Below are 23,878 nucleotides of genomic sequence, written 5' to 3' on the forward strand. Positions count from 1 at the left end.
TGTAACTAGTGGAATTGGTCAAGGGACAGATAGATGTCTGTAGTTTTATTTCCCTACACATATTTCCACTAGCAACTCAGCCAACTTTAGCAAGTTAGCTTCTATGAGGTTCAGCGGTCGCTTTTTTAGGGAATAATTTGAAGAGCAGAACTCCCTTCTGGCCCTGAACAGCAAGTGTTAACTTCATTATTTAGCAAATTGCAGAACAAATGATTCACTGCCCTGTGGTTAAAAAGATAATTTTTATCCAAAAAACTGCGATGCAGGGCAGAAAACCTCATTGCACACACGTTCGGTGTTCGTCAGCGTGCAGCTATGTATAGATGCCGGAAGTCAAGCTACTGCATCTCACGGAGACAAGTGCAATTAGAATACGTTTTCTAATTCAGGAGGCATGAAAGAGCTTCCTTTTGGGCGTGTATGTTTTCTTTTGGAACAGAAAAGACCCCCACCCTGACATCAGTCTGAAGAGGGGTCTCGACCCGAAATGTCACCCATTCCTTCTCTCCCGAGATGCTGCCCGACCCGCTGAGTTACTCCAGCATTTTGTGTCCACCTGCTAGTGGAAATAGACAATACACAATAGACCATAGGTGCAGGAGGAGGCCATTCGGACCTTCGAGCCAGCACCGCCATTCAATGTGATCATGGCTGATCATTCTCGATCAGTACCCCGTTCCTGCCTTCTCCCCATACCCCCTGACTCCGCTATCCTTAAGAGCTCTATCTAGCTCTCTCTTGAATGCATTCAGAGAATTGGCCTCCACTGCCTTCTGAGGCAGAGAATTCCACAGATTCACAACTCTCTGACTGAAAAAGTTTTTCCTCATCTCTGTTCTAAATGGCCTACCCCTTATTCTTAAACTGTGGCCCCTTGTTCTGGACTCCCCCAACATTGGGAACATGTTTCCTGCCTCTAACGTGTCCAACCCCTTAATAATCTTATACGTTTCGATAAGATCTCCTCTCATACTCTGGATGGCCTCTGGGATGTAGACCTGCAGGGAGAAGACCATCAAAGAAAGGGTATAACAGTATAACAGTGTAACAGAACTTTATTGTCATTCGGTATAAATACCGAACGAAAATTCAGCAGTCACAAGACACAGCAAAAAAGAAAAGAACACAGGACACACGACCCCAACACCAACATCCATCACAGTGACTCCAAACACCCCCTCACTGTGATGGAAGGCAACAAAACTTCCACTCTCTTCCCCTCCGCACGCACGGACAGGCAGCCGACACGCACAGCCCCCGCAAGGGGATGGAAGGTCCCGCGGCCGAGCCGCACCGGGCACTGAAACGTCCCGCAGCCGAGCTGCGCCGGCGATATTAAGTCCAACGGCCGAGCCGCGCTGGGCGATGGAAGGCACCGCGGCCGCTGCTAAGTCCCGCGGCCGAGCCGCACCGGGCACTGAAACGTCCCGCAGCCGAGCCGCGCCGGCGATGTTAAGTCCAGCGACCGAACCGCGCCGGGCACTGAAACGTCCCGCAGCCGAGCCGTGCCAGCGATGTTAAGTCCCGCAGCCGAGCCGCACCGGGCGATGGAAGGCCCCGCGGCCGAGCACTGAACCGTCCCGCGGCCATACCAGGCGATGGAAGGCCCCGCGGCCAAGCTGCGCCCCGGGGAAGAGACCTAATAAAAGAAAGGTTTCCCCCACCACACCCCCCCAAACCTCCCACACCCCCCACACCCCCCACACATACACAGCCAAAAACAGAAACAAAAACCATCCCAACACCGACACACACAAAAAAAAGACAAACAGACTGCCAGAGAGCCGCAGCCGTTAGGCGCAGCCACATGTGACCCGGGAGCTTATTCCTCGAGACCAGTTCCATGTTGCTGAAAAGTGCATAGAGTTTTAGAGTTTTACTGTGTGAAAACAGCCCTTCCGCCCAACTTGCCCACACCGGCCAACATGTCAAGTCAAGTCAAGTCAATTTTATTTGTATAGCACATTTAAAAACAACCCACATTGACCAAAGTGCTGTACATCAGTTCAGGTACTAAGTCCCACCTGCCTGCATTTGGTCCATATCCCTCCAAACCTGTCCTATCCATGTACCTGTCTAATTGCTTCTTAAACATTGGGATAGTCCCTGCCTCAACTACCTCCTCTGGCAAATCGTTCCACACACCTACCATCCTTTGCGTGAAAAAGGTACCCCTCAGGTTCCTATTAAATCTTCCCCCCCCCACCTTAAACCTATGTCCTCCGGTCCTCAAGTGGAGGGCAGGATGCTCCTCAATCTGCGGAGCATCCTGGACAATGCAGCCCACCCCCTCCGTGATACACTGGTCAACCTGAGGAGCACCTTCAGCAACAGATTGGTCCCACCGAGATGCAGCACAGAACGAACGCCACAGGAGATCCTTCTTCCCTAAGGCTACCAAACTGGACAACTCCTCCCCCTTCTGTCGTGGGGTAGACTGAGACTGACTCCCCCTCCCTGGACATCCCCAATCCTTTCCACTCCTCACTTTAATTTCATGTTTAATGTATTCTGTATTTTATGACTGTTGGCAGATCAATTTCCCTCCTGGGATAAATAAAGTTCTATCGTATCGTATTGCCCTACTCTGGGCAAGTGACTGTGTTTGTCCATCCGATCTATTCCTCCCATGATTTTCTATGTGTATCTATAGCAAAACACAGAGTGCTGGAGTAACTCAGAGGGTCAGGCAGCATCTGTGGAGAACATGGATAGGTGACGTTTCACAGAGTGCTGGAGTAACTCAGCGGGTCAGGCAGCATCTGTGGAGAACATGGATAGGTGACGTTTCACAGAGTGCTGGAGTAACTCAGCGGGTCAGGCAGCATCTCTGGAGAGAAGGGATAGGTGATGTTTCACAGAGTGCTGGAGTAACTCAGCGGGTCAGGCAGCATCCCTGGAGAACATGGATTGGCGACGTTTCGGGTTGAGATCCTCCTTCAATACCTGACCTCCATGTTCTCCAAAGATGCTGCCTGACCAGCTGAGTTACTCCAAGTCAAGTCAAGTCAAGTCAATTTTATTTGTATAGCACATTTAAAAACAACCAAAGTGCTGTACATCAGTTCAGGTACTAAGAAACGAACATACAATGGCACACAAACATAACAGCACACACATAAACAGTTCACAGCGCCCCCTCAGAGGGCCTCAAACGCTAGGAAGTAGAAATAGGTTTTGAGCCTGGACTTAAAGGAGTCGTTGGAGGGGGCAGTTCTGATGGGGAGAGGGATGCTGTTCCACAGTCTAGGAGCGGCAACCGCAACTTTGTGTCTTTGTTTACTCCAGCACTTTGTGTCTTTGTTTGTACACCAGCATCTGCAGTTCCTTCTCTCACCTCTTGTGTGTTGAACTTGGGGGTAAACAGTGATCAGGCAGGCAGGCTGGCAAGCACCCTCTGTGAGGATTTTCTGCACAATTTCCTGGTGCTGTGGGGAACTGTGTGTATATCCTGATGCTGCCTTTCCTTGCAGATTGATGAGTCAGATCTAATGATAAAGAACTCGTGCGATCCGCCTCTCTCTTGCTCAGCCAGTTCATTGCCCATATAAGGCCGATCGAGAGAGAGCTTACTCCAGATTCTGGCGATATCCCTTCTTTAAAAAAACTACCGTGAAAAATGTATCACTTCCTGAAAGCGCTGCGTGCAATCTAAATTCCAGGAACTTGTGCTGACAGAGCCTTAAATCACAGGGCAGTCGTACGAAACAGAATGAGACACTCGGTTAAATTAATCGCAAAATGGTATCATGTTGAATTTTTGTTTAGAAATACGGCGCGGAAAGAGACCCTTTGGCCCGCCAACTCTACGTCGACCAGCGATCCCCCCAGGATTGCGTCCTTAGCCCCCTACTGTACTCCCTGTACACACATGACTGTAGGGCCAAGTTCAGCTACAACTCCATCATCAAGTTTGCTGACGACACTGTGTGGTGGTGGGCCTGATCTCCAACAACGATGAGAAGGCCTACCGGGAGGAAGTGGCTGAACTGGCACTCTGGTGTCAGGACAATAGGCTCCTCTTGAATGTCACAAAAACTAAGGAGCTGATTGTGGACTTTAGAAGGGCTCAACATCCGAGGACGTACACGCCACTGGAGATAAATGGGTCTACTGTGGATAGAGTGAGCAGCTTTAAATACCTGGGAGTCCACATCACAGGGGATCTGACATGGACAACACACATTGCCGTACTGGTGTGTAAGGCAAGGCAGCGCCTTTACCACCTCAGACAGTTGAGGAGATTTAGAGTCTCTCTGAGGATCCTTCAGTGCTTCTACTCTGGGGCTGTAGAAAGCATTTTGTCCGGGAACATCACAATCTGGTTTGGGAACAGCTCTGCCCAGGACAGGAAGGCTCTGCGGAGAGTAGTGCGTTCGGCTGGATGGGAACTACACTCGCCCCCCTGCAGGACCTATACATCAGGAGGTGCAGATCCAGAGCCAGCAACATTATGGGGGCCCCTACCACCCCAGCAACGGACTGTTCCAGCTGCTACGGTCAGGCAAACGCCTCTGCTGTCACGCTGTGAAAACAGAGAGGATGAGACGGAGTTTCTTCCCACAGGCCATCAGGACTGTTAACTCTCATATCAGCAGGGACTCATTTAATTTACTGTATTAATTTATTTTTTGTGTTAAAATTTTTTTTTTCTATTGTGTTTTGTAGTTTAGCACAATCCGCAGGCGTGGCCACTTTCATTTCACTGCACATCTTTTATATGTGTGTGACAAATAAACGTGACTTGACACAAGCACTAGCCTGCACACTCTTTAGGGATACAGTGCAGAAACAGGCCCTTCGGCCCACCGAGCCCCTGCTGACCAGCGATCACCCAGCAAACTAGCACTATCCTACACACTGGGTACAATTTACATCTGCAGTTCTTTCCTACACACCACGGCATCAGATTAGTTTAGGTTATTGTCACGTGGGCCGAGGTACAGGGGAAAGCTTTTGTTACGAGCTAACCAGTCAGTGGAAAGACAACACATGATTACAATCGAGCTGTCCACAGTGTACAGATACATGATAAAGGGAATAACGTTTAGTGCAAAATAAAGTCCAGTAAAGTCCGATTAAAGATAGTCCAGGGGTCTCCAATGAGGAAGATGGTAGGTCAGGACCACTCTCGAGTTGGTGAGAGGATGGTTCAGTTGCTAGGATGGCTATTATATTTCTCTACAAAGAAGCTGGCAGGTGGCCCATTTGGCTACCTCACCTGCACTGCATAGTCACAGTGCCCACTGGTCCAGTGCTACTGTCAATGGTCCAATTAGTAACTCAGGACCACTCTCTCATTGTTGGTAGAGTTTCCTGATAACAGCTGGGAAGTTGGACTCTCCCAATCTCACCTCACCTAGGGTGGCGCAGCGGTAGAGTTGCTGCCTCACAGCGCCAGAGACCCGGGTTCCATCCTGACTACGGGTGCTGTCTTAAAGATTAACGCTTTAGTTTAGTTTAGAGATACAGCGCGGAAGCAGGCCCTTCGGCCCACCGAGTCCGTGCCGACCAGCGATCCCCGCACACTGACACCATCCCACACACACTAGGGACAATTTACATTTACACCAAACCAATTAACCTACAAACCCGCACGCCTTTGGAGTGTGGGAAGAAACCAGAGCTCCCGGAGAAAACCCACGCAGGTCACAGGGAGAACGTACAAACTCCGTACAGACAGCACCCGTGGTCAGGATCGAACCCGGGTCTCTGGCACCTTGAGGCGGCAACTCTACCGCTGCGCCACCGTGCCACCAAAGTTCATATATTATTCATATATTAAATTGAACACACAAGGAACTGCAGATACTGCTTTGTAAAAATAAGACACAGAGTGCTGGAGTAACTCAGCGGGTCAGGCAGCATCTCTGGAGGACATGGATAGGTGACGTTTCACAGAGTGCTGGAGTAACTCAGCGGGTCAGGCAGCATCTGTGGAGGACATGGGCAGGCAACATTTCGGGTCGGGATCCTTCCTTAGACAGGTTGTGGTCGGGGAAGAAAGCTGGAAAAGAGTTGAGGGCCGGGACAAAGCCCGGTGAGTGGGGGATAGGTTTGATTGGTAGATCGATGGACAAAAGCATGAGATGAAAATGTCTACAAGAGTCCTCCAACTTCTACAGATGTGCCGTAGAAAGCATTTTTTCGGGATGCATCGCAGCCTGGTTTGGGAACAACTTCATCCAAACTTTATCTGCAAGAAGTTGCTGAGAATTGTGGACGCAGCCCAGACCGTCACAGAAAACCAACCTCCCTTCCATTGCCTCTATCTACACCTCATGCTGCCTCGGCAAGGCCAGCAGCATCATCAAGGACCAGTCTCACTCCGGTCACTCCCTCTCCTCCCCTCTCCCATCAGGCAAGAGGTACAGAAGTTTGAAAACGCACACCTCCAGATTCAGGGACAGTTTCTCCCCAGCTGTTATCAGGCAACTGAACCGTCCTCTCACCAACTAGAGAGCGGTCCTGAGCTACTATCTACCTCATTGGTGACCCTCGGGCTATCTTTAATTGGACTTTACTGCACTTTATCTTGCACTAAACGTTATTCCATTTGTCATGTATCTATATGCTGTGGATGGCTCGATTGTAACCATATAAAGTATTTTCCGCTGACTGGCTAGCAAACAAAAGCTTTTCACTGTACCTCGGTACACGTAACCTACAATTAAACAAACCTAAAAGGAAGCACATGGGTGGCAGAGAATTGCTTTATAACAGAGGTATAGTCACCCATTCCTTCTCTCCCGAGATGCTGCCTGACCTGCTGAGTTACTCCAGCATTTTGTGAGTACCTTCGATTTGTACCAGCATCTGCAGTTATTTTCTTATACTTACAGGTTTCTTTAGTTTCGTGTCCAGAGTAGGTGAATCGAGGACCAGAGGACATAAGTTTAAGGTGAAGGGGAAAAAGATTTAATAGGAATCTGAGGGGTAACTTTTGTCACACAAAGGGTGGTGGAGTTGCCAGAGGACGTAGTTGAGGCTGGGACTATCCCAAAGTTGAAGAAACAGTTAGACAGGTACATGGATTGGACAGCTCTCGAGGGATATGGGCCAAATGCAGGCAGGTGGGGCTCGTGTAGCTGGGACATGTTGGCCGGTATGGGCAAGTTGGGCCGAAGGGCCTTTTTCCACACTGTATCACTCTATGACTCTACCAATGTACCAGATTTTGATGCAACTATATTTTGGTCACAGGGGCAGTGAAGAGAGAGCTTTGTCATGCATCTATTGAATGAAGTTTATATCAGACACCTGGACTGTTCAGTTGTGTTTCTGCTGCCTAAATATGAGAATCTGTAACACATGGAACACAACAGCTACAACCTACAAATGATAGTTTTGTCTAATTACAAATCTCTGAGGAAAACAGTTTATATCAACAACATCTCAGTTTAAACACGCACTCTACATAAACATTCTGGCATCCAAATCCAATTACAGTCCTCAAAATTTTATTTGCATTCATTAAATCTTTCCTGTCTTTTCTGTTCCAAAAGAAAACACACCTGGCCAATTAAATAATTGCAAACAAGGTACCGCAGGTGCTGGTTTACAAAAATAAAGACACAAAGTGCGGGAGTAACTCAGCGGTTCAGGCAGCATCTCTGGAGAAAATGGATAGGCAATGTTTTCATCTGTCCATGTTCTCCAGAGATGCTGCCTGAACCGCTGAGTTACTCCAGCACTTTATGTCTTTTCTCAATCACAGTGGCGCAGCAATAGAGCTGCTGCCTCACAGCGCCAGAGACCCGGGTTCAATCCTGACTACGGGCGCTGTCTGTACGGAGTTTGCACGTTCTCCCCATGAACTGCGTGGGTTTTCTCCGGGTGCTCTGGTTTCCTCCCACACTCCGAAAACGTGCAGGTTTGTAGATTAATTGGCTTGGTATAAGTGTAAATTGTCCCCAGTTGTGGGTAGGATGGTGTTAGTGTGCGTGGATCGCTGGTCGGCACAGACTCGGTGGTCTGGGCTGCGTCCACAATTCTCTGCAATTAAGTCTTGTGTCAGGTACAATATATTTTATCAGTTGTTGTAATAAGGTTGACCTACTTAAAGACTAACTGCTTTAAATAGCTGTGGTCTAAAGTCAATTAAAACTTTTCCTGTCTGTATTCTGAAGTCAATTAGACATATTTCATTGCTGTTAGCAGGACTTGCTAAACTTTTAATCATACTTAGCCTACTTCTCTGAAGCCACGTGCTCAACTCTAGTGCCTTCCTCTCCTCTTCATCTCACTCCCTTTTTCACTTCTCCCTCACCCTTTCACTAACTTCCTTAACTTCCTCTTCAACCTCTTATTATTTTCCTTGAATAGGTTTTATTTTCAAAGTTAAGACTGCTTCTGTTTACACAAAACGACGTAAAGTGCTGGAGTAACTCAGCGGGTCAGGCAGCATCTGTGGAGAACATGGATAGATGACGTTTCACAGAGTGCTGGAGTAACTCAGCGGGTCAGGCAGCATCTGTGGAGAACATGGATAGGTGACGTTTCACAGAGTGCTGGAGTAACTCAGCGGGTCAGGCAGCATCTGTGGAGAACATGGATAGGTGACGTTTCACAGAGTGCTGGAGTAACTCAGCGGGTCAGGCAGCATCTGTGGAGAACATGGATAGGTGACGTTTCACAGTGCTGGAGTAACTCAGCGGGTCAGGCAGCATCTGTGGAGAACATGGATAGGTGACGTTTCACAGAGTGCTGGAGTAACTCAGCGGGTCAGGCAGCTTCTCTGGAGAACATGGATAGGTGACGTTTCACAGAGTGCTGGAGTAACTCAGCGGGTCAGGCAGTATCTCTGGAGAACATGGATTGGTGACGTTTCACAGAGTGCTGGAGTAACTCAGCGGGTCAGGCAGGATCTCTGGAGAACATGGATAGGTGACGTTTCAGAGTGCTGGAGTAACTCAATAGTCAATAGTCAATAGTCAATTTATTTGTCACATACACATAAATGTGCAGTGAAATGAAAAATTACCCGCAGTTCAACAATAAGACCAATAAAAATAAACAATAAAAATATGCAATAACACACAATCATAAACCAACACCAAACGAAAGAAACATCTATCACAGTGAGTCTCAGTGGGTCAGGCAGCATCTGTGGAGAACATGGATAGGTGACGTTTCAGATCGGGACCCCTCTTCAGACGGATTTATGATGGGGTTGGGTGAGGGGAGGGTAGCTGGGAGAGGGGAGAGGCAGGACAAGACGTGGCAGGTAACAGGTGGACACAGGTGTGTGGGGGGGGGGGGGGGAGTTGATAGATGGTCGGAACAAAGGCCAGAGATAAAAGCAGAAGGTGTGAGACAGGCTGTTTGAAGAGTTGCAAATTGGGAAGCCAGAGGAAGGAACGTGGGAGGAGGGGGGGGGGGGGGTAGATGGGAGTACAGGTGGGGCACGGGGGAGGGGGGGAGGAGAGGGGGGGGGGTAGATGGGAGTACAGGTGGGGCACGGGGGAGGGGGAGGAGAGGGGGGGGTAGATGGGAGTACAGGTGGGGCACGGGGGAGGGGGGGGAGGAGAGGGGGGGGGTAGATGGGAGTACAGGTGGGGCACAGGGGAGGGGAGGGAGGAGGTGGGGGGGGTGGGGAATATTTGACTTTGGGAACGGGTTTAGTCTTGGACTGTCAACATGTGTTCCACCCAGATCCCTGAAGAAGGGTCTCGACCCAAAACGTCACCTATTCCTTTTCTCGAGAGACGCTGCCTGACCCACAGAGTTACTCCAGCGCTCTGTGTCTGTTGCTGATTATAAGCTTGGTTCGTCTAATCTAAATTCCCTGCGGCCACATTCAGAAATTTGCACTTTCAATTTGAAAAGTCATTCCACACAAGCCTGCACATTGCTTGCCTGGAGGCAGACACCTGATGAATTAGGTTGTAGAGACAGCCGCCCACACCAGCCCGGTCCACTGACAGCAGCGATCCATCCCCAACCTACGTCCGTGTACGAGGGAACTGCAGATGCTGGTTTAAACCAAAGCAAGACACAAAATGCTGGAGTAACTCAGCGGGACAGGCAGCATCTCTGGAGAGAAGGAATGGGTGACGTTTCGGGTCGAGGCCCTTCTTCACATTCTCGACCCAAAACGTCACCCTTTCATTCTCTCCAGAGATGCTGCCTGTCCCGCTGAGTTCCTCCAGCATTCTGTGTCTCAGCCCAGCCTAGGTCTGTCTGCCTGTAAAGCAGCAGCACATTGCACCACTGTTCCTCTGGTTTCCTGAAATACTGGAAGGCAAGGCAAGCTGCAACAGGCAATGTGTTGGCACGTTGACATCAACGGTGGGGGAAGGGAGGCAACCACTCAAACCTGTGACTACTCAACGTATTAAGCACTATAACCTGGGCGGCACGGTGGCGCAGCGGTAGAGTTGCTGCCTTACAGCGAATGCAGCGCCGGAGACCCGGGTTTGATCCCGACTACGGGCGCTGTCTGTACGGAGTTTGCACGTTCTCCCCGTGACCTGCGTGGGTTTTCTCCGAGATCTTTGGTTTCCTCCCACACTCCAAAGATGTACGTTTGGTATAAATGTAAAAATTGTCCCTAGTGTGTGTAGGATAGTGTTAATGAGCGGGGATCGCTGGTCGGCGTGGACCCGGTGGGCCGAAGGGGCCTGTTTCTGCGCTGTATCTCTAAACTAAACTAAACTAAACCAAACTCTGCAAATAAGCTGTGTGTGTGTATGTGCATGTATATATTTATGTATGTGTGTGTGTGTGTGTATATATATATACACACACTGAACTGTTTTTTTCTCGTTTATTATATTGTTTACAGTACTATGTTTACATATTCTGTTATGCTGCAGCAAGTAAGAATTTCTTTGTTCTATCTGGGACACACGACTAAAACACTAGATTCTTCTTGATTTTCTATTCTCTTCACAGTACACTGAAGGGTTTAGTTTAGTTTAGACTTACAGCCTGGAAACAGGCCCTTCAGCTCACCGAGTCCATGCCAACCATCAATCACCACGTTCACAACATGTTCAATTAAACGGTATTTTATTGTCATGTGTACATAGGTACAGTGAAATTCCTTTTTTGCATACAGTTCAGTAAGGTCTTACTATACCAAGGCATAATCATACCCAAGACCAATTGCGTGAGAATAGTAGATAACACTGAGTTTGTACTGTATTTATGGTGCCATCTTGTCTCCATCATGGAGTCACACAGCGTGGAAACAGACCATTTTCGCATCCACTCCCTACACACTCAGAGCACTCTTACAGAGGGCCAATTAACCTACAAACCTGCACGTCTTTGGGATGTGGGAGGAAACCGGAGCACCCGGAGGAAACCCACGCGGTGACGGGGAGAACGTGCAAACTCCACACACAGACAACACCTGACGTCGGGTTCGAACCCGGATCTCTGGTGCTGTGAGGCAGCGGCTCTACCCACTGTGCCGCACTTGCGCTGCTACTGTTCAGTGGGTCCTGACTGCAAAGGGAAAGACCCACGGGTCCAACTCTCCAAAGGCAGTCAGTAAAGCCCGACTCAGATCTCTGCTACCTCATCGATTAGTGGAACACAGTATACTGCTAAGAATTCAGTCAATCTTCAACAAGATTCAATTAACCAACAACGAGGACTGGGCAACTTTCAATTAGGTGCAGATTACATAAAGGTGTTTAAGCTACAAAAAAGATTATATTTCAACAAAGACTTCATTAGCTGAGACCTTGAAAGGCTTGCATAAATACAGGATTTTATCTGTTAGGAATTCATAATGTGCAGCGTTAACGCTTGACAAGTTGGAGAAATACTAAAGATTTTGTTCTCTCTAAAATTAAATTGCCAGCATGAAGTTGCCGAGAGTGTGGGAGGGTCAGCACATCGCGGATCGATACGTCTCTCACTCCTCTGGGAATGACCTCGGTTTCGTCCCCTGAGAAAGAAAATCATCGGATTAAACTTAATGTTGGAAAATATTGGGAGAGCAGGATTGCACGAACAGGAAGAGCGATAGTTAATGGTTAGAGTTGCAAGACATGAATGTAGAAGTTGGAGGTCATGTTTAAAGCAGAGATAGATGCATTCTTGATCAGTGCGGGTGTCAGGGGATATGGGGAGAAGGCAGGAGAATGGGGTTAGGAGGGAGAGATAGATCAGCCACGATTGAATGGCGTAGATGACTTGATGGGCCAAATGGTCTAATTCTACTCCTATCACTTATGACCTTGTGTTGCAGTTGTATAAGACGTTGGTGAGGCCGCATTTAGAGTATTGTCTTCAGTTCTGGGCACCATGTTATAGGAAAAATGTTGTCAGGCTGGAAAGGCTGCAGAGATTTACCAGGATGTTGCCAGGACAATAGACAATAGACAATAGACAATAGGTGCAGGAGGAGGCCATTCGGCCCTTCGAGACAGCACCGCCATTCAATGTGATCATGGATGATCATTCTCAATCAGTACTTGAGGGCCTGAGCTACAGGGAGAGGTTGAGCGGGCTGGGACTCTTCCTTGGAATGCAGGAGGATGAGGGGTGATCTGAAAGAGGTGTATAAACTCATGAGAGGAACAGATCGGGTAGATGCACGGTGTTTCTTGCCACGCGCAGACTCAGTAAATTGAGGACCAGAGGACACATGTTTAAGGTGAAGGGAGAAAGATTTAATTGGAACCTGAGGGGCAAATTTTTCACACAAAGGGTGGTGGGTGTACCTTTTAGAAATGTTTAGAACGGAGCTGAGGAGGAACTTCTTTAGTCAGAGGGTGGTTAATCTGTGGAACTCATTGCCACAGAGGGCTGTGGAGGCCAAGTCAGTGGATATTTTTAAGGCAGAGACAGACATATTCTTGATTAGAACGGGAGTCAAGGGCTATGGGGAGAAGGCTGGAAAATGGGATTGGGAGGCAGAGATCAGCCGTGATTGAATGGCGGAGTAGACTCGATGGGCTGAATGGCCTAGTTCTACTCCTGTGACTTGTGAACTTGTGAATGGAACGAGCCGCAAGAGGAGGTAGTTGAGGCAGTTACTATCGCAATGTTTAGACAGGTACATGGATAGGACTGGTTTTCGAGGGATATGGGCCAAGTGCAGGCAGGTGGGGCTAGTGTAGATGGGCATGTTGGTCGGCGTGGGCAAGTTGGGCTGAGGGGCCCGTTTTGCACGCTGCATGGGTCTATGGTTCAGGGTAGACCAGTGCGCGGTGGCTGTGTACCTGAGAGTTCTGGAGGTTGACGAGTTGTGTGGTGGTGTCACACAGGTCCTGGCCTTGCTTCCTCAGCTCCCTCTTCAGAACATCGATCTCGTAATCCTTCCTCCTCAGCCTCTCCTCCGTCATTCTCCTCCGAGCCTCGGCCTGAAGCACAAACGAGAAGGGAGGGAAATGGGCAAACGCAAGGGACGTGTTCAACCGGGAACTGAGAAGGCACTGGATTTATTGGCAATCTGGCATCAGTTTGTACGGGTGTCAGAGGTTATGGGGAGAAGGCAGGAGAATGGGGTTGGGAGGGAGAGATAGATCAGCCGTGATTGAATGGTGGAGGAGACCTGATGGGCCGAATGGCCTAATTCTGCTCCTATTCCATATGACCTCATGACTAGTTGTTTAATGGTTCAATGACACTTTATTATCACGTGTACCTATGGTTGGCAACTTCCTCACTCCCAAATAATGAACAAAAGGTGATGTCACCGCCCCGCGCCTCACGTGACCTCACCCAGCCAGCGGCCACGTGCTCCCGCCCCACCAATGACAGCCATTACGCAACCTCCGTTAGGCGAACACACTCAGCCCTGCTCCCCGAACACAATCCGTTAGCCTACCCTATCCGGGCCCACGGTGTCCGGGCCTACAGTGTCCGGGCCTACAGTGTCCGGGCCTACAGTGTCCGGGCCTACAGTGTCCGGGCCTACAGTGTCCGGGCCTACAGTGTCCCGGCTGACAGCGCCCCCCGGGCCTAATACAGGACAATAGCGGTCCCGAACGGGACAAACCAATTTAGCCCAAACTACGGGATGTCCCGGCTAATACGGGACAGTTGGCAACCCTACGTGTACCTAAGTACAGTGAAATTCATGTTGTTTTGCTTAGAGTCCAGTGACTATCCTGCCACATATTAGGTAGCATCATACTAAGTGTAAGTGTAAGCTAGTAGACCGCACTGAGTTAGTCCACAGGAGTCGGCATGTTTTGGGTGCCATCTTGTACCCTACCAGTTCAAAACTTTAGAAAATGTTAGTGTCTCAATTGGCCATGAAGACGTGTTGGCCTAGAGTTGCAGAGGAAGGTACAACTGGGATCTTAGATCTCCGCTCAGGGGCAGCACGGTGGCACAGCGGTAGAGTTGTTGCCTTACAGCGCAAGCTCTCCACATCACCGTCTATATCTCTCGTTTCCCTCTCCCCTGACTCTCAGTCTGAAGAAGGGTCTCGACCCGAAACAACACCTATTCCTCTTCTCCAGAGATGGCTGCCTGACCTGCTGAGTTACTCCAGCATTCTGTGTCCATCTTCGATGTAAACCAGCAACTGCTTTTGCTTCCTACACTTCTTAAAAGAGATGTCTACTTTAGTGTATTTGAGACTTTCGAGATGCGGTGTGGAAACAGGCCCTGCGTACAGCAGCCGTAGTCAGGATTGAACCCGGGCGCTGTAAGGCCGCAACTCCACCGCTGAGCCACAATGCCAGCCCTGTTTCCATGTACCTCAGTACACTTGATAATGAATGAAAAAAATGGTATGTTGGCATTCATAGCAAGAGGATTTGAGTATAGGAGCAGGGAGGTTCTGCTGCAGTTGTACAGGGCCTTGGTGAGACCGCACCTGGAGTATTGCGTACAGTTTTGGTCTCCTAATCTGAGGAAAGACATTCTAGCCTTAGAGGGAGTACAGAGAAGGTTCACCAGATTGATCCCTGGGATGGCAGGACTTTCATATGAAGAAAGACTGGATAGACTAGGCTTATACTCGCTGGAATTTAGAAGACTGAGGGGGGATCTTATAGAAACATATAACATTCTTAAGGGGTTGGAGAGGCTAGATGCGGGAAGATTGTTCCCGATGTTGGGGAAGTCCAGAACCAGGGGTCACAGCTTAAGGATAAGGGGGAAGTCTTTTAGGACCGAGATGAGAAAACATTTCTTCACACAGAGAGTGGTGAATCTGTGGAATTCTCTGCCACAGAAGGTAGTTGAGGCCAGTTCATTGGCTATATTTAAGAGGGAGTTAGATGTGGCCCTTGTGGCTAAAGGGATCAGGGGGTATGGAGGGAAGGCAGGTACAGATTACTGAGCTGGATGATCAGCCATGATCTGGCAGTGCAGGCTCGAAGGGCCGAATGGCCTACTCCTGCACCTATTTTCTTTGTTTCTATGTTTCTAACCACTGAAGCATTGGTAAAAATGACCCCCCCCCCCCCCCACCAAGCAAGCAACAAGTGTAGATGGAGCCCGATCTCCTACCTTGCCATGAATGTCCTCGTTCACACAGCTGTGCGATGGAGAACGGGTCGCTTTTCTCTCCACATGGATTGCCTGCAGCAAACAGAAGGAATAAGGTCGAGAGGAGACACACGAGAGTGCAGAGGCTGGAATCTGGAGCAAAAACACAAGCGCTGGAAGAACTCAGTGGGTCAGGCAGCATCCGTGGAAGGAGAATAGACAGACAATGCTTTGGGTCTTTTTAGTTTAGTTTAGAGATACAGCACGGAAACAGGCCCTTCGGCCCACCGAGTCCGCGCCGACCAACGATCCCCGCACACTAACACTATCCCTCACACACACTAGGGACAGTTTACAATGTTACCAAGCCAACTGACATACAAACCTGCACGTCTTTGGAGTGTGGGAGGAAACCGAAGATCTCGGAGGAAACCCATGCAAGTCACGGGGAGAACGTACAAACTCCGTACAGACAGTACCCGTAGTTGGGATTGAACCCGGGTCTCTGGCGCTGTGAGGCAGCAACTCTACCGCTGCACCACCGTGCCACACTGGTCAGGCCGATCAGATAAATAAAGTAAGTAGGACATAGAAACATAGAAAACATGGAAAATAGGTGCAGGAGTAGGCCATTCGGCCCTTTGAGCCTGCACCGCCATTCAATATGATGTTGGCTGATCATCCAGCTCAGTAACCTGTACCTGCCTTCTCTCCATACCCCCTGATCCCTTTAGCCACAAGGGCCACATCTATGTGCATGAGTAAGCTTAAAGTAAGTGCTTCAGGCACCGACTGCAGTCCACAACTGTGGCAGTTTTCACAGTTACGTTTTCTATTATTCCTATTTCTGATGAACCACTTTTTTTAATAACAAAATATAAAATCTGTTATGAACAGTGCAATCAAACAGCATCGAAAGATGTGATTTTTACTTTAACTGGGTCAAAAAAAAATCTTGGTTGACACAAAATGCTGGAGTAACTCAGCGGGTCAGGCAGCATCTCGGGAGAGAAGGAATGGGTGATGTTTCGGGTCGAGAACCTTCTTCAGACTGATGTCAGGGGAGGGGGCAGAAGCTGTCTACCTTCGATTTTAACCAGCATCTGCAGTTTTTTTCCTATATATTAAAAGAATTCTTGATTTATTTAAGCACTGCAATTTGAAGTTTAATTAATTCGACTGAAAATAGGTTGATACTGAAGCAAAGGCCATAAATTAGAGTGTCTATTCTAGTAACCACGAGTGTGGTTAATTAAAAATAACTTTAAAGCCATTTACCACCACAGTGGTCAGCTTCATGGTAAATTTAATAATTTAATAATGGAAAGCTTTAAAAATGTACCCTATAATTCCCTGCACCCATAATAAATTGACTTTAGGGCGGCACGGTGGCGCAGCGGTAGAGTTGCTGCCTCACAGCGCCAGAGACCCGGGTTCGATCCTGACTACGGGTGCTGTCTGTGCGGAGTTTGTACGCTCTCCCCGTGACCTGCGTGGGTTTTCTCCGGGTGCTCCAGTTTCCTCCCACACTCCAAAGACGTGCAAGTTTGTAGGTTAAGTTGCTTCTGTAAATTGTCCCTGGTGTGCAGGATATAATTATGACTCTATGTTTTGTTTTGCCATGGATTAGATTCCACACATACAGAGTGTTTTGAAATTCCTTTGTGATCTCGGAACATCTGAGAGATAAGTGAATTCCCAAGGGCATTTACTGCAGTGACAATAACTGGTTGTATCATATAAAGATAATATATCCGTGCCAATACAGCACCTTTCCAAAGTCCCCTCACTGTGCAGCTTGTACCAAGCCAACGACACCGACAACTTTGATAAATTTAAAAATATTCTGTGGAGAATTCACTGGAGTTTAGAAGGATGAGAGGGGATCTTATAGAGACATATTAAATTATCAAAGGACTGGACAAGCTAGATGCAGGAAAAATGTTCCCAATGTTGGGCGAGTCCAGAACCAGGGGCCACACAGTTTAAGGAAAAAGGGGAGGCCATTTAAAACTGAAGTGAGAAGGAACTTTTTCACCCAGAGAGTTGTGAATTTGTGGAATTGTCTGCCACAGAGGGCAGTGGAGGCCAAACCACTGGATGGATTTAAGAGAGAGTTAGATAGAGCTCTGGGGGCTAGTGGAATCAAGGGATATGGGGAGAAGGCAGGCACGGGGTACTGATTGTGGACGATCAGCCATGATCACAATGAATGGCGGTGCTGGCTCGAAGGGCCGAATGGCTTCCTCCTGCACCTATTTTCTATGTTTCTATGGGTGCGGGAAATGTGAAATATGATCAGAGAATGCTGGAAACACTCACAAAGTCAGGCAGTACTTGTGGGGGGAGAAGCAGTCAGAGTTTCAGACTGATGAATACTTTCAAGTATAAGAAAATAACTGCAGATGCTAGTACAAATCGAAGGTATTTATTCACAAAATGCTGGAGTAACTCAGCAGGTCAGGCAGCATCTCGGGAGAGAAGGAATGGGTGACGTTTTCATCAATATTGACTCAAGGGCAAGATGCTATTTTCAGTTGTCTTCCAGTCTGAAGAAGGGTCCTGACTCGAAAGACACCTATTCTTTTTCTCCAGAGATGGTGCCTGTCCCGCTGAGTTACTCCAGCATTTTGTGACTGTCTTTGGTATAGACCAGCATCTGCAGTTGCTTCCTACACATTTTGCCCGGCATGTTGCTAGTTTAACTCAGCAGATGGGAGCTCTTGCTCAAGTAGTTCAGAGCAGAATTGGATGTGACGTGGACTGGACGCACGACAGCACATGTACCGGTCAGAAATCAGGGCAGTCGCATTAATCAGAGCAGGATGTCGGAGTGCTTGGTTGGCTTTCAATTCTCTGGGTGCTGAGAAAAATAGATTAAATACGCAATAACACATTCTAAATGGGAACAGCTGACAATTTATGTTCAAATGAGGCATAGCCGCATGCTGTGAACCCTTTCGTGCTTCAGACAACGAAACTATCTGGGCAGCACGGCGACGCAGCGGGTAGAGCTGCTGCCTCACAGCGCCAGAGACCCGGGTTCCATCCTGACTACGGGTACTGTCAGTAGGGAGTTTGTACGTTCTCCCCGTGACCTGCGTGAGTTTTCTCCGGGAGCTCTGGTTTCTTCCCACACTCCAAAGGCGTGCGGGTTTGTAGGTTAATTGGTTTGGTGTAAATGTAAATTGTCCCTAGTGTGTGTGGGATGGTGTCAGTGTGCGGGGATCGCTGGTCGGCCGCGGACTCGGTGGGCCGAAGGGCCTGCTACCGCGCTGTATCTCTAAACGAAACTAAAGCGTTAATTTTTAAGACAGCGCCCGTAGTCAGGATGGAACCCGGGTCTCTGGCGCTGTGAGGCAGCAACTCTACTGCTGCACCACCCTAGGTGAAGTGAGATTGGGAGAGTCCAACTTCCCAGCTGTTATCAGGAAACTCTACCAACTAATGAGAGAGTGGTCCTCAGCTACTAATTGGACCATTGACAGTAGCACTGGACCAGTGGGCACTGTGACTATGCAGTGCAGGTGAGGTAGCCAAATGGGCCACCTGCCAGCTTCTTTGTAGAGAAATATAATAGCCATCCTAGCAACTGAACCATCCTCTCACCAACTCGAGAGTGGTCCTGACCTACCATCTTCCTCATTAGAGACCCTTGGACTATCTTTAATCGGACTTTACTGGACCTTATTTTGCACTAAACGTTATTCCCTTTATCATGTATCTGTACACTGTGGACAGCTCGATTGTAATCATGTGTTGTCTTTCCGCTGACTGGTTAGCTCGTAACAAAAGCTTTCCCCTGTACCTCGGCCCACCTGACAATAACCTAAACTAATCTGATGCCTTGGTGTGTAGGAAAGAACTGCAGATGATGTTTTAAACCAAAGTTGGACACAAAAAGCTGGAGTAACTCAGCGGGACAGGCAGCATCTCTGGGGAGAAGGAATGGGTGACATTTCGGGACTGAGAGTCAGGGGAGAGGGAAACGAGAGATATAGACGGTGACATAGAGAGATATAGAGCAAATGAATGTAAGATATGCAAAAATTAATGATGATCAAGGAAAGGTGGAGCCCACAATGGTTCATTGTTGGCTGTGGGATAGGTGATAACGAGTTATACAGACGGTGGAACAAGTACGACGACTAGGGTGGGGGAGGGGACGGGGAGAGGGAGGGGATGCAAGGGTTACTTGAAGTTGAAGGAGTCAACATTCATACCGCCCAACCTGCAGAGCATTAGCATCAAGATCAGACGGATGGATGGCAAGCCTGCTCCATGGAGCCACTTTGCATCCTCTTACCTTCCGCTGCTTCAGGGCTTTGTTCAGCCTCTTCTCCTGGTCTAAATGGCCCTGGATTCGTTCCCTCGACTCTCGGATCAGTCCGTTCTCTTCAGCCTGGCTCTGCAGGCGCTCCTGCAAGCTCTCCACGTCCGCCTGCCTTTGGCTCAGAGCGACCTGCGAGCGTCTGTGCGAGGGGAGGGGACGGGAGAGAAATGGAACAGGTGTAGTGAGTCCAAAACGAGCGTTATTGTTCAAAGGTCTTTATTCGTAGGTAACCGTAACAAACTGCAACTGCTTACTTTGGACACACACTACTTAACTAGCCAATACAATCTAATCTCATCTCTCCAGCTGGGCGCCAGACACAACTATACCTCGCGCTCCCGCATCCCGTGACTCGTTAGCCCAACCGGGGGTTCGAGACCCCCCCGCTAATCCGTATGTCCCTACATGACCCCCCCCCAGAACCATTCAAAAGGCAGCTGTCGCTCCGAGCCCCTGCCGGCCAAACCAGGAAGTAACGGCAAGGAACTGCAGACGCCAGTTTACCAAAGAAAGACACAAAATGCCGGAGTAACTCAGCGCAGAAACAACTCCTTCAGCCCACCGAGTCCGTGTTGATCAGCGATCACCCTGTACGCTAACACTAACCCACATAGTATCTCTGGAGGGGGATGGATAGGTGACGTTTTGGGTCAGGACCCTTCCTGAGATTGGTTGTTGTAGGGTGAGTGGGAAAGAAAGCTGGGAGAGAGGACAAAGTGGAGCCCGTGAAAGGTGAAGGCAGGTGAGGGGGTTTTATCTAAAGTCAGATCGTTGGACAAAGATCAGAGATGGAAAGACAGGTGTGAACTCACAAGGATAAAGAATTGCCAATTGTGAATCTCGAGGACAAAAAAAGGTGCAAAGTTACACAAGTCCCTAGTGTGTGTAGGATAGTGTTAGTGTGCGGGGATCGCTGGTCGGCGCGGACCTGGTGGGCCGAAGGGCTTGTTTTCGCCCTGCGTCTCTAAACTGAACTAAATGGCACGGTGGCTCAGCGGTAGAGTTGCTGCCTCACAGCGCCAGAGACCTGGGTTTGATCCTGACTACGGGTGCTGTCTGTACGGAGTTTGTACGTTCTCCCCGTGACCTGCGTGGGTTTTCTCCGAGATTTTTGGTTTCCTCCCACACTCCAAAGACGTACATATTTGTAGGTTAATTGGCTTGGTATAAATGTATAATTGTTCCTAGTGTGTGTCGGGCAGTGGTAGTGTACAGTGATTGCTGGTCAGAGCGGACTCAGTGAGCCGAAGGGCGTGTTTCTGCGCTGTATCTCTAAACCAAACTAAACTAAAAAAAAAAAAAACTGAGCTAAAAGAGCTAGTTCGAGTCTGAAGAAGGGTGTTGTCCCGAAACGTCACCTATCCCTTTCCTGCGGAAGTGTTGCCTGACCCGCTGAGTTACACCAGCTTTTTTGTGTCTGCCTAAAAGAACTAACGCTTGAAGAACTAACGCTTTTATTTATACTTAAAGACAGTTGTGTGCTGGCCTATTCTGTTGGCACAGTATCATAAGTAATTGGAGCAGAATTAGGCCAATTGGCCCATCAAGTCTACTCCACCATTCAATCATGCCCGATCTATCTTTCCCTCTCAACCCCCCCCCCATTTTCCTGCCTTTTCCCAACAACCCCTGACACCCGTACTGATCTAGAATCTGTCAATAATACATTTCGATAAGATCTCCTCTCATCCTTCTAAATTCCAGTGTATACAAGCCTAGTCGCTCCAGTCTTTCAACATATGATAGTCCCGCCATTCCGGGAATTAACCTAGTAAACCTACGCTGCACGCCCTCAATAGCAAGAATATCCTTCCTCAAATTTGGAGACCAAAACTGCACACAGTACTCCAGGTGCGGTCTCACTAGGGCCCTGTACAACTGCTCCTATACCGAACTCCTCTTGTTATGAAGGCCAACATTCCATTTAAAGGTACGTCCTTTTATTCTGAGGCCGTGCCCTCTAATCCGAGGCTCTCCCACCAGTGGAAACATCCTCTCCACATCCACTCTATCCAAGCCTTTCACTATTCTGTATGCTTCAATGAGACCCCCCTTCATTCTTCTAAACCCCAGCGAGAAAGAACGAAATATACTTGTGGCCTGGGAATCAATGACTCTCTGGAGTTTGCCCAGTCGTGTCCTGGGGCAGGTAGATGAAGTGACTCGGTTACCGTAGCTGACATGAAGACATGTTATTTCTAAGGCACAGTGATGATAGAAAAAAATCACAGCGCAAATTGATCCGCTCACCCTTGATATTAAATCAAAAACACAGCATCAAGGCTGAGCTATTGCTTGTGATGGATGGCAGCAAAAATAATTCCCACACTGCTGTCAACTGGGACCTTCTTTGATCAGTGTTCATATTAATATTCAGCATTCCATCAATCCTTCCCTCAACCCCTAGAATCCAAAGATTTTCAGAACAAATTCTGATCAGGGTGGCGCAGCGGGTAGTGCTTAATATCTGGGGGACTTAAGGCCCTCTCAGCCCTTATCCTAAGGTCATGTCTTAAGTAGAATTAGGCCATTTGGCCCATCGAGTCTCCTCCGCCATTCAATCATGGCTGATCTATCTCTCCCTCCGAACCCCATTCTCCTGCCTTCTCCCCATAACCCCTGACACCCGTTCTAATCAAGATACTATCTATCTCTGCCTTAAAAATATTCATTGACTTGGCCTCCACAACCTTCTGTGGCAAAGAATTCCACAGATTCACCACCCTCTGACTAAAGAAATTCCTCCTCATCACCTTCCTAAAAGAACGTCCTTTTATTAAGAAGCTGTGGCCTCTAGTTCTAGACTCTCCCACTGGTGGAAACATCCTCTCCACATCCGCTCTATCCAGGCCTTTCACTATTCGGTACGTATCAATGAGGTCCCCCCTCATTATTCTAAACTCCAGCGAGTACAGGCCCAGTGCCAACAAACGCTCCTCATAGGTTAACCCACTCATTCCTGGGACCGTTCTGGTAAACCTCCTCTGGACCGTCCCCAACGCCAGCACATCCTTCCTCAGATGTGGGGCCCAGTTCCAGTTGCCAAGCAAGGCCAAAGTCATGCAGTGAGAAGAGGTGGAGGCCTCTGGGCTGTTCCACCCACCTGAACTGCTCCAGGTCTGTCTCGTAGCTGCCCAGTAGCTGGTCTTTCCTGGCCAGTTGTCCCTTCAGCGCGCTGATGCATCCATCCAGCGTCTCGGCGTCCCTCCGCCGGGCGTCCGCCAGCTTCTCCCTCTCGTCCCGCGGCACGTGCTTCAGCGAGAGTGAGCCCGACATCGGCCGCATGTGGAGGAGGCCCGAGAGAGCCTTCACCAAGTCAAGGTACTGCAGGGAGGAAGGAGAGAGGCTGAGGAACCACTCACCTGGAGTCTGAGGCTCCAACTACCCCATGGTGCTGCTGGTGAGGTTTAAGAATGTGCGGGAAGGAACTGCAGACGCTGGTTTACACCGAAGATAAACGCAACATGCTGGAGTAACGCAGCGGGACAGGCAGCATCTCTGGAGAGAAGGAATGGGTGACGTTTCAAGTCGAGACCCTTCTTCAGACTGATGGAGATGATTGGCTTTGATCTCATAGGGATAGACACGAAATGCTGGACAAAGTCTGAAGAAGGGCGGCACGGTGGCGCAGCGATAGAGCTGCTGCCTCACAGCGGCAGAGATCCGGGTTCGATCCCGACTACGGGTGCTGTCTGTACGGAGTTTGCACGTTCTCCCCGTGACCTGCGTGGGTTTTCTCCGAGATCTTCGGTTTCTTCCCACACTCCAAAGACGTGCAGGTTTGTAGGTTAATTGGCTTGTGTTGTAATTGTACAAAATAATGTCCATTTGGCTTGGACAAATGTAAAATTGATGGTAGGATAGTGTTAGTGTGCGGGGATCGTTGGTCGGTGCGGACTCGGTGGGCCGAAGGGCGCTCTAAGTCTAAACTAAACTAAACTGCAGGGAAAGCTAGTGCTCAGGTTTAAGAAGCAATCAAGAAGATTTGGGGAAGTTTGGTATTGATCTCACAGGCATAGACACAAAATGCTGGACTAAGTCTGAAGAAGGTTCTTAATAGACAATAGACAATAGACAATAGGTGCAGGAGGAGGCTATTCGGCCCTTCGAGCCAGCACCACCATTCAATGTGATCATGGC

The 23,878-nt window shown here is 48.8% G+C and overlaps 1 protein-coding gene across 1 annotated transcript in view; it reads right to left on the bottom strand.

Moving 5' to 3' along the window:
- Nucleotides 1–11,417: 11,417 nt before the first annotated feature.
- The window catches only part of fhad1 (forkhead-associated (FHA) phosphopeptide binding domain 1), an 86,413-nt gene continuing 73,952 nt past the window's right edge, over nt 11,418–23,878 (bottom strand). Inside the window, exons 28-32 of the mRNA XM_078425151.1 lie at nt 22,842–23,062; nt 19,712–19,877; nt 15,427–15,498; nt 13,182–13,322; nt 11,418–11,902 (exon numbers count right to left, since the gene is read on the bottom strand). Coding sequence (XP_078281277.1) covers nt 11,870–11,902; nt 13,182–13,322; nt 15,427–15,498; nt 19,712–19,877; nt 22,842–23,062 — 633 coding nt within the window. The 3' untranslated portion in view covers nt 11,418–11,869. The remainder of the gene's footprint in view (nt 11,903–13,181; nt 13,323–15,426; nt 15,499–19,711; nt 19,878–22,841; nt 23,063–23,878) is intronic.

Source organism: Rhinoraja longicauda, chromosome 30 (assembly GCF_053455715.1).
Source record: "Rhinoraja longicauda isolate Sanriku21f chromosome 30, sRhiLon1.1, whole genome shotgun sequence".
NCBI classification, from domain to species: domain Eukaryota; kingdom Metazoa; phylum Chordata; class Chondrichthyes; order Rajiformes; family Arhynchobatidae; genus Rhinoraja; species Rhinoraja longicauda.